The sequence below is a fragment of the Brassica rapa genome, chromosome A10, assembly GCF_000309985.2.
Source record: "Brassica rapa cultivar Chiifu-401-42 chromosome A10, CAAS_Brap_v3.01, whole genome shotgun sequence".
NCBI classification, from domain to species: Eukaryota; Viridiplantae; Streptophyta; class Magnoliopsida; order Brassicales; family Brassicaceae; genus Brassica; species Brassica rapa.
Window position 1 is genome coordinate 14243232 of NC_024804.2, and position 13583 is coordinate 14256814.

At 30.3% G+C, this 13583-nt stretch overlaps 2 protein-coding genes across 2 annotated transcripts; one reads left to right on the plus strand and one right to left on the minus strand.

Moving 5' to 3' along the window:
- Positions 1-89: 89 nt before the first annotated feature.
- Positions 90-1569, plus strand: LOC103845594 (ylmG homolog protein 2, chloroplastic). Its single transcript, XM_009122460.3, has 3 exons — positions 90-618; positions 732-934; positions 1149-1569. The coding sequence occupies exons 1-3, from the start codon at positions 322-324 to the stop codon at positions 1384-1386; spliced, it is 738 nt and encodes a 245-aa protein (XP_009120708.1). The 5' UTR covers positions 90-321; the 3' UTR covers positions 1387-1569.
- Positions 1387-13445, minus strand: LOC103845595. The gene has a single exon (XM_033282765.1). The coding sequence runs from the start codon at positions 1961-1963 to the stop codon at positions 1637-1639; it is 327 nt and encodes a 108-aa protein (XP_033138656.1). The 5' UTR covers positions 1964-13445; the 3' UTR covers positions 1387-1636.
- Positions 13446-13583: the final 138 nt, after the last annotated feature.

Genomic DNA, 13583 nt, shown 5'->3' on the forward strand with positions numbered 1-13583 from the left:
CAAGTAGTGCCAGGCTGTCACCAAAATCAGAAAGATAAAACGCAGCGTTTTTGAAAGGTTGACTTGTAGTATCTAGAGACTGGGTACGACCTTCTGGATGAAGGAGAAGACTGACGTCACGTGTCACCAAAGTCAGAAAGATAAAACGCAGCGTTGTGAAAGGTCGACTTTTGGAATACGTAAGACTCTGGATGAACCAGAAGGTTAGTGTTCCTGGGACACAGTGATGATAACAGCGCCACGTGTCCCCTGTCTGAAATATCCATTTTCTGTACTTTATCTTCTTCACCTTGTCCGAAAAAATCTCAGAGCTCCGCTGCAATGGAGGTCACTGCGAACGAACCAGATATGAGAAGCTCCAAATCCTCTCCGATAGTAACGATACCGAACTTCTTCGTGTCGCTCTCCTCGGCATTTACGCAAACACCTTCCGTGCGTACGAACAAGCCCAGTTTGCGGCCAGCTTCAGACTCCGTCAAGTTGATTCAAGACTTCCATCGTTCTCTACTCTCCGCGACCGAGAAATTCGCAGGCTTCTTCCACTCGCTCGCCGCTGAGAACCCTCTGTTTCAGGAAGCGGTTCGCTTGTCCTCCGAGTTTCGCGGTGTTTGCGACGAGGTAAGCTCTCGTTCCTCAACATCTATGAAATTTAGTATCAGGGTTAGTAGAGGAATGTTTCTGTGAGCCTTGGTTTATTACAAAGGATGAGTCTTTTTGTTTGATTTTATCAGATTCGTTTGAGGAACACTACAAGGGTTAGGCTTGCCATGTCGGATCACGGGTTTGCAGCGGTTCTGCCTGGAGATTCAGTTGCAGGAATGGTGGTTGCTAACGGGTTGATAAACTTCCTCAACATCTACAACACCGTACTTGTTGTCCGTCTAGTACTCACCTGGTTCCCCACTGCTCCTCCTGCCATTGTTAACCCCCTCAGGTCCGTAGTGTTTTCCTGCTCTCAGTGCCACTATTAAAAGTTTCAGTCTTTACATCTTAGATCATGAATCTTCTATTTTTCAATGCTGGAGGTAGTCTTTGGGATCAACTTACTTTCTTGTCCCAGCTCTTGACTGGTTTAAGGATTTGTTAGAAACCTTACATTTGAGTTTTGTTGGTTTCTGATTATGTGTATGCGTGTACCATTGTATCAGCACTCTATGTGATCCATACTTGAACATATTCCGGGGAGTCATACCGCCTCTTGGAGGATTAGATTTGTCTCCCATTTTGGCCTTCCTTGTTCTCAACGCCTTCACCAGCAGTGCTATGGCGCTTCCTTGTGAGCTCCCACCAGCTGAAGGAGTGACTTCTCCATCATCTTGTGAGACAAAGTGGATGAGGAGGAGAAGGTTGAGTAGCAACCAGAACCAAACACCGAGCTCTGCTTAAACCTTATTAAAAAAACAACTCCTCTTTTCTTCGCTTCAACATGTGACATATACTTTTCGAGTAATTTTATTCATCTGCATCTCTGGATTCTGAGTTTTATTTTGTGTGTAAATTTTCTTTATAAAATGAATAAAAAGAGTTGTTACTAAAAACATTAAAGAAAAAGAGTTATGTTCTTTGTAAGATTTTGCAAAATTTCAGGGAAAATGATAAGCTTTGTTTTCTTCATTAACAACTTCCAGTAAAGGGTCTAAGCAGAGGATTTGCATTTCAAGACGAAAACAAGAAGGATGAGAATGACAAGCAACCCACCAAACGAACCACAGAGCCTGTGAATCCAGTTAGGATCAAACCTGGTCAAGCTCTGATCACAATACAGGGACAGGGCAATGGCCAAAACCAAGAATAGAAGGAGCACGGGTAGCGAAAACATGAAACCAAAGAGTTCTTCTTCCGGTTCTTCATCTTCCTCTGATAAGCTGTCGATGTAGAGAGGCGAGAGCACGGCCAGTACCGACAAGCTTATAGCCAGAAACTTCCTGGACGAAGTAAACCTGGATGATGATCCTGTTTCCATGCAGAAAAAGAAAACTAGTAGAACAATCAAGATACAAACTGGTAACTTCTTGGTCTTTATCTTTTTGAAGGGAAACGGTTTGTTTCTTGGGGGAGAATCTCTACATAAGTTGCAGGATAGTGTCCGAAAGCGGTTAACAATTTACACAGGAGGAGAGGAGAGGAGAGATTTTCCACTTGTTCAGAGGAATCTTTTTGTGTCTAATGGCCACACATTGATAAAAAAATATTCCATAGAATCATATGCCATTTTTCTCCTTTTTTCTTCCTTTTAGTACCATCTTTTTCTAATAAAGTAGTATCTGTTAATCTATTACGAATTCTGGAGATGATTTGGTGTAACAATAAAACATGGTTCATAACTTCAATGACATACATAGCCAAAACTTGTCTACTCATCATTTGATCATCTGAAGGTTGACTTCAACATAAAAAAAGAAGCATAAGTGTGAGTTTTAATACAGGCTTCTTTGCTTCTTTTTTTTTGGTCAACTGCTTCTTTACTATGTCATACCTGTGTACATCTAAATAGCTTAAGCGATCTACGTAACGAGTAGAAATTCAAGATCCGTCTTAGATCTTCTTCTGTGAGTTTTAGACACGACGAGAAGTCCAAATAATGTAACCTCTTACAATTCGTGGCAAGCAAAATAGTAGTATCTTGACTGACCTGTTAGAAACACAACAACTCCTTTTAAACACTTGGGAGAAACCAACAGACGTTTGGTACTTTAAACACACACTCACAAACCAAATGCCTATCCAGCTAAAGTGGGCTCATCAGTATCGAAGGCCCGCATTAGCAAATTTATATTCCAATTTTTATTTTTCCGTTACAAAATGGCTGGGCATTTCGGTTTAAATCGGGATTTGATTCGGTTTGGTTGGGTCTAAGAAAACTCTAACCAAAGTAAACCGAATAGTTTAGTTTGGTTTGTGTTTGGTTTGATTCGGTTTGTGTTTGGTTTGGTTTAAGTTGAATTCGGTTTAGTTTGGTTTTGTTAGTGTTTGTTTAGCTAAACCGAGTTAGTTTTTACTTTTGTTTTGCTTCGGTTACAAAAATATATTTTATATAACATAAAACAAATCATCATTGACATTAAATAGTAATTTTGTTAGTAATTTCTTCATATTTAAACGTAAAATCAAATATCACAGTAAAAATATAGAAGATTTAATCTAATAATTTTATGTTGTTATCTTTGAATCTAATATAAATATCATAAAAAAAATTTATGATAGTGTATAAAATTTATATTATTTTAGTTTATTATTAGTTGTGTCTCCTCTATTCAATTAAAAAGAAATTATAAAATTATGTTTAATTGTTTAGGTTAAATGGTTGAATATCTTAAATTTTGATATTATTAGTATATTTTGTTGATCTAACTAAGTAAACACTTTTTAATTTTTCTTTTCGGTTTGGTTTAAAACCGAACCAAACCAACCAAATGGTTTGACATGGTTTGGGTTCGGTTGAGTTGGTTCGATTTGGTTCGGTTCGTTTTTTTCGCCCAAAAACCATTATATAGTTGTATACCCACGAACTTGTGTTTCAAATAAAGTTACCAGTAAAAGGTTGATTTTTATACTGCTACTACCTGAAAACATACTACTAAAGGTATAACTGATTTTCTGGGAGAAAAATAGAGTGTTTGAATTGAAAATAGTACTAATTATCTAATTTCCGGAAAATAAAATAGATTCAATTTGCATTTTTCTTCACTTTGGAGATTTTCTGCTATACATAGTTCTTTTGTATATTAAAAACCTCATAGCAGACGGGTCCAGTATTTGTGTCAACTTAATAGATAAAGATTAAAACATATGATCAGTCACATGGCATTTTCCTCATCAGTAGATTTCCTATATGCAAAAACAAAATTGAAAGATTTCATTGTAGATTGATCATTTATTTTCCTTGTCTATGAGATCAACTTGGTAAGACATGAGACAGTGTGGTATATCTCAAGTTAGGGTTAATCCTGGACAAGGCTTAATAAAACATTTACTTAACTTTTAAATTTATAGTGATAGTCTACATAAGTTTTATAACTTACAGTTACAGAAAATGCTATTACTCCATCTGTTCCTAAAAGATCCATGTTTTAGAATTTTCATACTTTTTTGTAAAACATATTAAAATTTAGCTATAAATGCATAATTTTTTGTAATTTTATATTTCTTATATTTGTAAACCAATAAATTTTTTAAAAATGCAATTAATGTTCTTAAACTTCACAATTTTTCATTATTAGTTGACAAAAATTCTATTGGAAATATAAAATATGTATCTCTTTGAAACAAAAATTTTCTTTACAATATGGATTTTTTAGGAACGGATGAAGTATAATTTATCTGAGTATTTAATGGTTTTAAAATTTTTATGGCCGGCTGTGTGGATCTACCTACTTTCACTTTGGTTTCAGATGTAATATGGATTGCATACAGAATAAACAAAACGTCATCTAATTCGTTCACTTGTCTCTTTGTATATACAATGTCAAGGATGGATATCCACACCTCAAATATATTCTTTTTCTAAATTCTTTGTATAACTTTTTTATTTGTATCGTTTATAAATAGAAATTGAATTTGAGAGGTAGGGACCGAGTCATTGGACATTGGATGTTTGTTAAATCCCTTAAATCCAAAGTCCAATGTGGCAACAATAGTGCAAGTAGATGGCGAATCCAAGTTTGGACTGTTTTGTGAAAGAAAAAAAAAACCAATATTTTCCCATGCAAGATTCTCATTTACTTTCAGTAAATTTGTATATTTCACTTTGTAACATAACAAATATCCGCTTTTAATCAGATACTACTATCAAACCAAGACATATATAGTGGTCTGTTAATTTTGTTGGATTACGATATGGGTAAAAGATAAGTGAAATTTTTTAGAACTCTGCAATAAAACTTGATATGCGTCTGTTTGTTTTTGTCCATGTAATGTATATATACCACGTCGAGCATATCACATCACATCATTGTGATGTCGCTGTAGAGAGATAGAGATATGAAAACTGAAAAGAATGTGAATCGAAATTGAATGTGGAATGGTCCTTTGGTCCTCCATAAAAATAGCTGTAATTGAACACTATATGACATCGCTTTCAAGTGGACCATTACATATTTTAATTACACAAATACTATTTCGTTTTGTATGTTTTTGGTAGATTGAATTTTGTGAGTTCATACATTTGAAGTACAAAAAAAGTTGTATTTGATTATTTTTTTATCACATGAGTCCATACTAATTCAAAATTGTTCTTTAATTACTCAATAAAGAAAACAGTAAATCTAACAAAAACCAAAAAATCAGTCATAACTCATAACTATATACACACGAATATATATATATATATATATATATATATATATATATATATATATATATCGACATGAGTAAGATTATTACTGGAGCGAACAATCATTTAACCATACCGACATGCGTAAGAATATTAACGTCATATTAGTTTACTTCAAGACGAGTCATTTAAAAAAAAAACATGATCACATGAATATACAAATTAATTTAGTTTTCCTACATATACACACTGGTAACGGCAAGTCCTAGGACAAAATGACGAAAGCATCTTTATGATAATTGTCTTCTCATCGTTGTTAGACTCTGCTCTTTTTACTATAAAATTTGCATTCCACTTTTTCTTTTTGCAATTTTCATTCTTGGACACTAAAACTTTATCATTTTGATAACCAAAAAGTTGTATCTTTCTTTTATTTATCGCGAACCAGAGATATTCTTTTGGTTATTAAATTTATTCGCTACAAAGCAAATCATTCACATGCAAAGCATCTCTATTCACGTGTCAAACTAAACGTATACCATAAACCCAGCTCACTAAGTCTTACTCGGGCTGAAATTTATTGCTTCAGTTTCGTTAATTTCATCAAAAAAAAAATTTTATCAACTAGTAAATTAATAAAGATACATTTCAGTAAACCGTTATATGAATTTTAGTCTCCGGTCGGTACCCCGTTGTATTATAATTTTATATTACCACCTAACATAATCCAATTTGCAGAGTTACCGTACATACATTTTTGTACACGGCATTCATATTAAGAAACTTAGAAAACAAACGTGCACCATACATACATTTCAAATTCAAAAATAGATAATAGTTAGGTTGTACCCGTTGAAATTATAGTGGTTGTTACAAATCCCACTGATATTATTTTTTGTATTGATCTAAATTTATTCTCTTAACTTTCTATCTTTAATTGGAAAACCTCATATTGTCTTTGAACTCTAGAAATTCTATTTTACCAAAAAAAAAAAAAACTCTAGAAATTCTATTTTTCATTTTTATTCACTGAACATGTTTACAAATGGTAAAACGAAAGAAATCGCAGTAAAATACTAGCTCTATTTTTTTACAGAAAATGATGCTAATTTATTATTTATTAATTTATACCAACTGATTTGACTAAAGAATATTCTGCAGAATTCTAAACTAATCATAAGACATACTAAACTAATTTCATGTTAAAAGTAAATACAGTATTATACTATTATAGTATTATGTAATCAGTTATCGAAGTACGTATTACAGAATAACTTTCCTCGATCTAGTCAAAACGAAGCAATAAAATAGTAAGAACGTATTTGGCTTGTAATGCCCAATAAACAGAAAAAAGTATTTAAAAGTTGAAGAACACGTCCATGCATGCATAGCACGTTTACCGGATAACGTACGACGAATGATCTTGCATGGGAAATTTTTAGCCCATCGTTTTTATTATAATGTTTTGCCTCTTACAATGAAATCATCATCTTATAATTGAAATAACTAAAGCTGCGAACATTATAAACTAAGTTCTCATCTTTTCGTGAAAGAAAGACAAACAGAAAAGCAACGAGAAAGGAAAAGTTGCAATGTAGTATATAATGTAGGGGAGAAATCGAGTAGATTTTGGTACGGAACCCAAAATTTTGAACATCTTTTTCTCTTTAGTTTATTTGGTGCGAAGGTTTATCTATTGATAGGCGACAAGCTTTCAAATTTTTTTTTCATTTAAAAAGGGCACTTTCTTTGTTGAACAGAGATTGTGGTTCTCTATAAAATCAAGAAAAGGCTTCACTACCTCACAAAAAAATAAAATATAAATATTATTGGCTTCTTTCACGATATTGAATTTCCATTTTATGAGTGAGACTTTATTAAGAAAAAATTAGTCTAACCTTTTTTTTTTTGCATGAATTATCAGCTTTTGTATACTTGCGAACGAGTGAGATTACAACTATATTTTTTCATAATAAGACCAAAAGTAGATATGGAGATGTCTTTTTGGTCAAAACAAACACTCGGATTTCAAGGTTTAAAAGTAATAAGCACCAGTGGTGGGGCAAGAGTTGGATCCGTCCAAGGAAAAACAAATTAAAATGGAATAAGCTATAATATGTGATAGTTTTTATCTAATAGATGCGCCACATTTGAGGAATCGTGAAATTAAAAGTAAGGTTGATCCAAATGCTATGTGGAAATAATCAAAAAATTAAGTTTCGTGATCTTTCGATGCCTAGTTTGATTCTGAAGTAATTTTTATTAAAACTAATTATTTTCAAATATGTATGTATACACAAAGAAAAATTCATTTTAGCTGATGCATACAAACAGGATTACAATTGAAATCATTTCTTTTGATATCCTCAAAACTAGCTTTACGCTATCTTTATGGGCATGCGAGCTTCATCCAAAAGAAAAAGATAGAAAACAAAGAATCAGAATCTATTAAGAGGAACACACGAAAACATATGGTCATTTAAAAAAAAGCAATATGATTATTAATAAAAGAAACGAAAATGTATATATATAAACGTTTTCTTTTTGTTTATACTAGGAAAATAACCCGTGCGATATCGCACGGGAGCTCATCTTATAAAAAAACATGTTATATTAGATATCATAATAAATATATGTTAACTTATGTTGATATGATCTTTTAATTTATAATATTACTTTAATTTTGAGTATTTTTATAAAACACCAACATTTATTACATTAACACAATAATTAAATAAAATCAACTAAATTCATGAATTATAGATTTACCTAAAAATTATTAATGGCTTTTATTGGATCTTTAAATAGTATTTAGGATATAGTGGTATTGAGATATAAATTCTCTAAAAGTATATTGGTTTCTCGATCAAAAATTTTAAATTTAAATTAAGATACAAGAATAACAAATAGAGCTCTCTATGTTTATGTATTTCTTCAAAGATCTTTAAAAATCGTCTAAAAGCAATTTTTTCCATTTTTTATCATACCTATTATGCTTAATCAATATATAATGATTGGTAAAAATCAGTGCTCGAAGATATATAGATGTCGCTCTTATGTTTACTTAGATTACCACTTGGTAATAAGTAAACGCAATGAATAAAAAAATTGTTTGCATAAGTTGTTTTGTGTTTAAATGAAAGTTTGGATAACCGGCCGAAGAGAAACAATGTAAATCCAAAAGATAAAATTATTAATATGCTTAATTTCATATATACATATATATATATACATACATACATATATATATATATATATATATATATATATATATATATATATATATATATATATATATATATATATATATATAATATTATACAAATTTAAATCACCCAACAAATAAGATTACCATGATATCAATAGTTAATTTCTATAATTTTTTAAAAAGGTATGTACAATAAATATAAAAATGAATGAAAAGATAATTTGTTAAAAAATATGCAAATTATAGAATGGAAAGGTACATCCTTAAATATTTTGACAATTTCTCAAATACCAATGAAACTTTCTCATGTATATGTTTACCAAGATTTTTGTTGATTTTTAAACAAAAATCTCTCTATTTCTTGTTTTATTTGTGATTTTGTGATTTATTTTTGGTTATTCTGGTGGTTGTGATTTATTGTTATATACAAGTCTTTATATAAAAGATAAAAGTTGCACGGATTGACAATTAAATTTTGCAGTGGTTACAATGGTTCACACCAAAAAAGTAGTGAGTCATTGCCAAAAAGTATAATCATAAATACTTACAACGATTCGTCACCAAAAATTGTAGTCACCAATAGTTACAAATTTACAATGCTTCAGAGTATCACCAAAACATTTTTTTATGAAAGTATGTATTTTTAAGATGGAAATGTACATCATAAAAATATTTGAAAAGTAGCATCCTTAGATACTTTTTTTTAAACAAATAAAATTTTAAAACGAAAAAAAATATTTCTTAACATTTGTTGAATTCTTATTATTAAATGACATTAATAATTATAATAATTCATCACCAAAAGTCATAATCACCAATGGTTACAATGCTTCAATATATCACCAAAACATCTCATTATGAAAAGATGTATTTTTAAGATGGAAATACATATCATAAAAATATTTGAAAAGTTGCATCCTTAAATATTTTCTTCTTAAAACTAATAAAATTTTAAAATGAAAAGACACATCTCTTAACATTTGGTTGATTTCCTATTATATATTAGAAACTGTTTGTATATATAAGAACAAATGTTTTATTTTTCTAACACTACATTTTAACGTGTTCCATTAATTTTAGTTTATCAAGATACATAGATTCGTAATCCATACTGCCAACATATCTTAGAATAAAAATGTTACACACAATGCAATTGGAGTTAATAAATAAATATTTTTTATTAAAATAGCAAAGAATAACAACACTGGAAAAATGTCACTAAACCATAAAGTATGTTTAATATAAAAATAATCATATGTATATTAGTTTTAGTATGCCACCATCGATCTTTCACATTCTACTCTTATTCTTAAAGCTAATATAGTAACATAAATATTAAATATTGTGCAAGCTGGATATTCATCTGGATTATGTTAACAATTCTACCCTCAAATTATTAAGTTATACCTTTAGTTACAATAAATATTATATTTTGAAAATAGATAAAAATAGTAACAATTTTCATATTTATAAATGAATTAGTTCTTAGGGATGATACTTTTATTTAATTTTATTACAAATTAATATAATTAAAAATAATTTAAATGATAAAAAAATAATGTTTTGCACATACTTTTTAATAACTGAAATACGAATGTGTTTTACTCTTATGGCGGTTACAAAGTTTACATTTAAGATATAGAGAGAGTACACCAATATCAATTACTTTAAAAAAAATTTACCGAGCAATGTGTGAGACCAACAGTTGCGCCTTATCACAAATGAATGCAACAATATATAAACTTTTTAATCATGTTTACACCTTTCGAAAGTTAAAGTATGCCAATATAATTTATAATTAGACTTACTTATATGCTTAAAGCTTTATTTTTTCAAAAAATTAATATTTGATCATTTAATAGAATCATTAGGAAGTTTTATTATTTTTATTAATGGAAAATAATAATAACTGTTTTTAACTGAATCATAAAAAGATGCATCTATTGTTTTTTAGAATTCTTTATTTATTGTTTTATTATTTTTATAGAATGATGTTTCATTCTGCAACCAAAAAAAACAATAAAATAGTTTACGTAAACTATTTTCAAAGAGAAAAATCATAATAACAAAGAAACCGATAGGCGGTTACACATCCACTATCACACCACGATCTTTTTATATTACTTTCTTGGTTCTACAATCACAGAAATTCCATAACATTTGAGAACCAACCACCGAAAAACTAATTCATCTATCGCAAAACTTGAAACTATGGAAGTGAATCAAAAACAACACACATTCTCCCTTGAAAACACAATAGTTCTTTTTTTGGTAAACGACAGGTGAGTTAATTTCCACTTTTATTCCATCTATGATTCTGGAGTTGTGATGAGAATTGTTTCTTATGCATGGTTGGCACCACATGGAGCATGGCAACGAGAGGAACATGAGAATAGATGATTGGTTTCACGTAATTTCTTACATACTTATATCATATATCTTTTTTGACAAAACTTATATCAAATACCTTTGTTTCATCTTATTAATCAATAATATTGTTTCGATTTGTTTACTTTCTATCACTTTCAATTTGTATTTTTGGCCAGATAAAAATCAATCTCACGTTTACGAGTTGTCATGAAATTTATATACAAACAAAATATTCGGTGAAGACCAATCACCAACGAATGCTGAATTGTAAAGAAGACGAAATAGCATCTAGACACTCGGGTTCACAGCGGCTTCTTTTAACAATTCAGTGAGCGGTAAGTTTTCGATTCCCATAACTATTAATTATTACATTCTGGTTTGTATTGTGACTCTCTACCACAACCAAAAGCATAGCAGGGGCCATAATACTAGTTCATATATAAACTAAAATGTGATCTTATTATTTACGTGCTAGTTGGTTTGTTTTACAATAGCAACAATATCAAGAAGAACACGGCAATAACATGAACATATATAAACAAATTTGTATGTGTGAAGGACAAACCTTTTCATTTAATATAAGAAAATTGAGACTAATGATTTCTTAATTTCGTTTTGGATTTTAAGCTATCCAAACACTTAAAAATCTTCCTAATATTTTTTGCTTATAACGATTCATTTGAATGTCATCTAAAATTTTGTATCCATATAACTGTTTAGAACTTTTTTTCCATCAATTTATTATTAGTTGATTAGTGAAAATTATATTTTGAGAAATACATGACAGAGACTATTTATAGATTTTTAAAAGACACAACCTTCCAACATTTTTGTAAGAGACACAATCTTTTAAACATTTTTTGCAAAAGACACAACATTTCAATCAGTTTTTATAAAAGACACAACCTTCTAACTTTTTTGTAAAAGACACAACTTTTTAAACATTTTTACAAAAGACACAACCTTTCAACATAAATGTATTCACAACCTTTGGAATCAATTGGTTATAAAAGACACAACCTTCTAACTTTTTTTGTAAAAGACACAACCCTTTACACTTTTTTTTCAAAAAACACAAACTTTCAACATAAGTGGATTCACAACCTTTTGAATTAATTGGAATTGCTATTATTAGTAGATATATGTGTGTGTGTGTGTTGAAAGGTTGGTGAAGCTCAAAACCTTTTCCATTGACTCTTTTGTAGTAAGAAGAGAAGAATCTGATGCCCCAAAGACGAGTCTAGTAGTCTTACTTAGGCATCTTTTCCTTTTTTTCTCCAAAATTAGCAAATAAAAAGATTACTTGAACTAGTTAACGAGTCAGAGTAAATCTTCCGAGACTGAACTACTACAATAAGTAGAATATATGTCATGGTCTCGAGCTTGAATCATATAAATAAATACTTTCTCTCTATTTTCATTTAAATATTGATCAATGTCACCTTCATATATAATCCATCAATACTTCTTTCGTTCTATATAACATATTAACATGGCACTGACATAGACATCATCTAATTTGCTTCCGGTCGACGTCTTTATGTATGATATTATTTTCCATTTTAATTCGTGTTCGCAGTTTAAATCGAGTTCGCCATCACATCCCCGAATATGAACATTTGTTGAATATGAACGTTGACTGCAAGGTCTATGACATGTCACAATTGTTTAAATAAAATTTGGAAGAAAAAACTCACATTTATAACTGTTAGTGCATAGATTATTCGAAAGGTCCAAATCGGATATTCGAAAGGACATAATAATTAAGTAGAAATTATCCAAAAAGGTCATAATCAGAATAGTATATATATCATGGACTGCTCCAATAGGGATAATGGGTGATTGATTTTGTTAATCCTTTCCTATTTTATGTATTAATTATCGGGGCAACATGTGAAAAATAATCCTTTCAATGTCTATCCACTCTCTTCTTTATACCCAAGATCGAACATGGCCATAAAGTATACCAATATTCGTGGAAATACCAAAACACTACAAGTGTACTGTAGTTAGAAGACCAGAGAGTTTAGACAATTTCATGCACTAGCGCATATTTGACTTGATAAACCTTGTAAAATATTTTTCATTGCAGACTAAAATCTACGGGCTAAACCAAATCGACCCTTTAGTTTATTGGTTAAGATTAGATATTGCTAGTGTTATATTAAATGAGTTTTGGTTTAATCCTCCCGTGCTAGACGAATAAGTTGTTAACTACTAACGATATAAAAAAAACTATATAATTAATGTATATGATCTATATATAATATTGATGCAGGTTAAATCCAAATTTACATACACAAAATGGTCATTAGTCCAAAATCAATAATACTAAATCTAATACTTATAGGCGAAAGATTTTTCAATACGTACTTGAATTTACGGGCCAAACCGAATGGGTTAAAATTACATATTGCTAGCGTATATGAAAGGAGTTTTGGAATTAACCATCTAACCGGGACGAATAAACTAACGATTTTTAAAAAATATATATAAACAGTTGTATAACCTACAGAACAATACTGACGCGGTTTGAATTAAAAATTTACACACAGAGAAAGATCATCAATCCAAATTCTATTTTTTTTTAATATATTAAATTTTCCCCAAGCCAAAGTTTGGAGCTGGTTTACAAGTGAAATAACCGACGCAACATTGAACCGGGAACATCAGTCCAAAATCTTGCATACATTCATACGATTAATTTCATCGATGTGTTACTTCCACATGTCC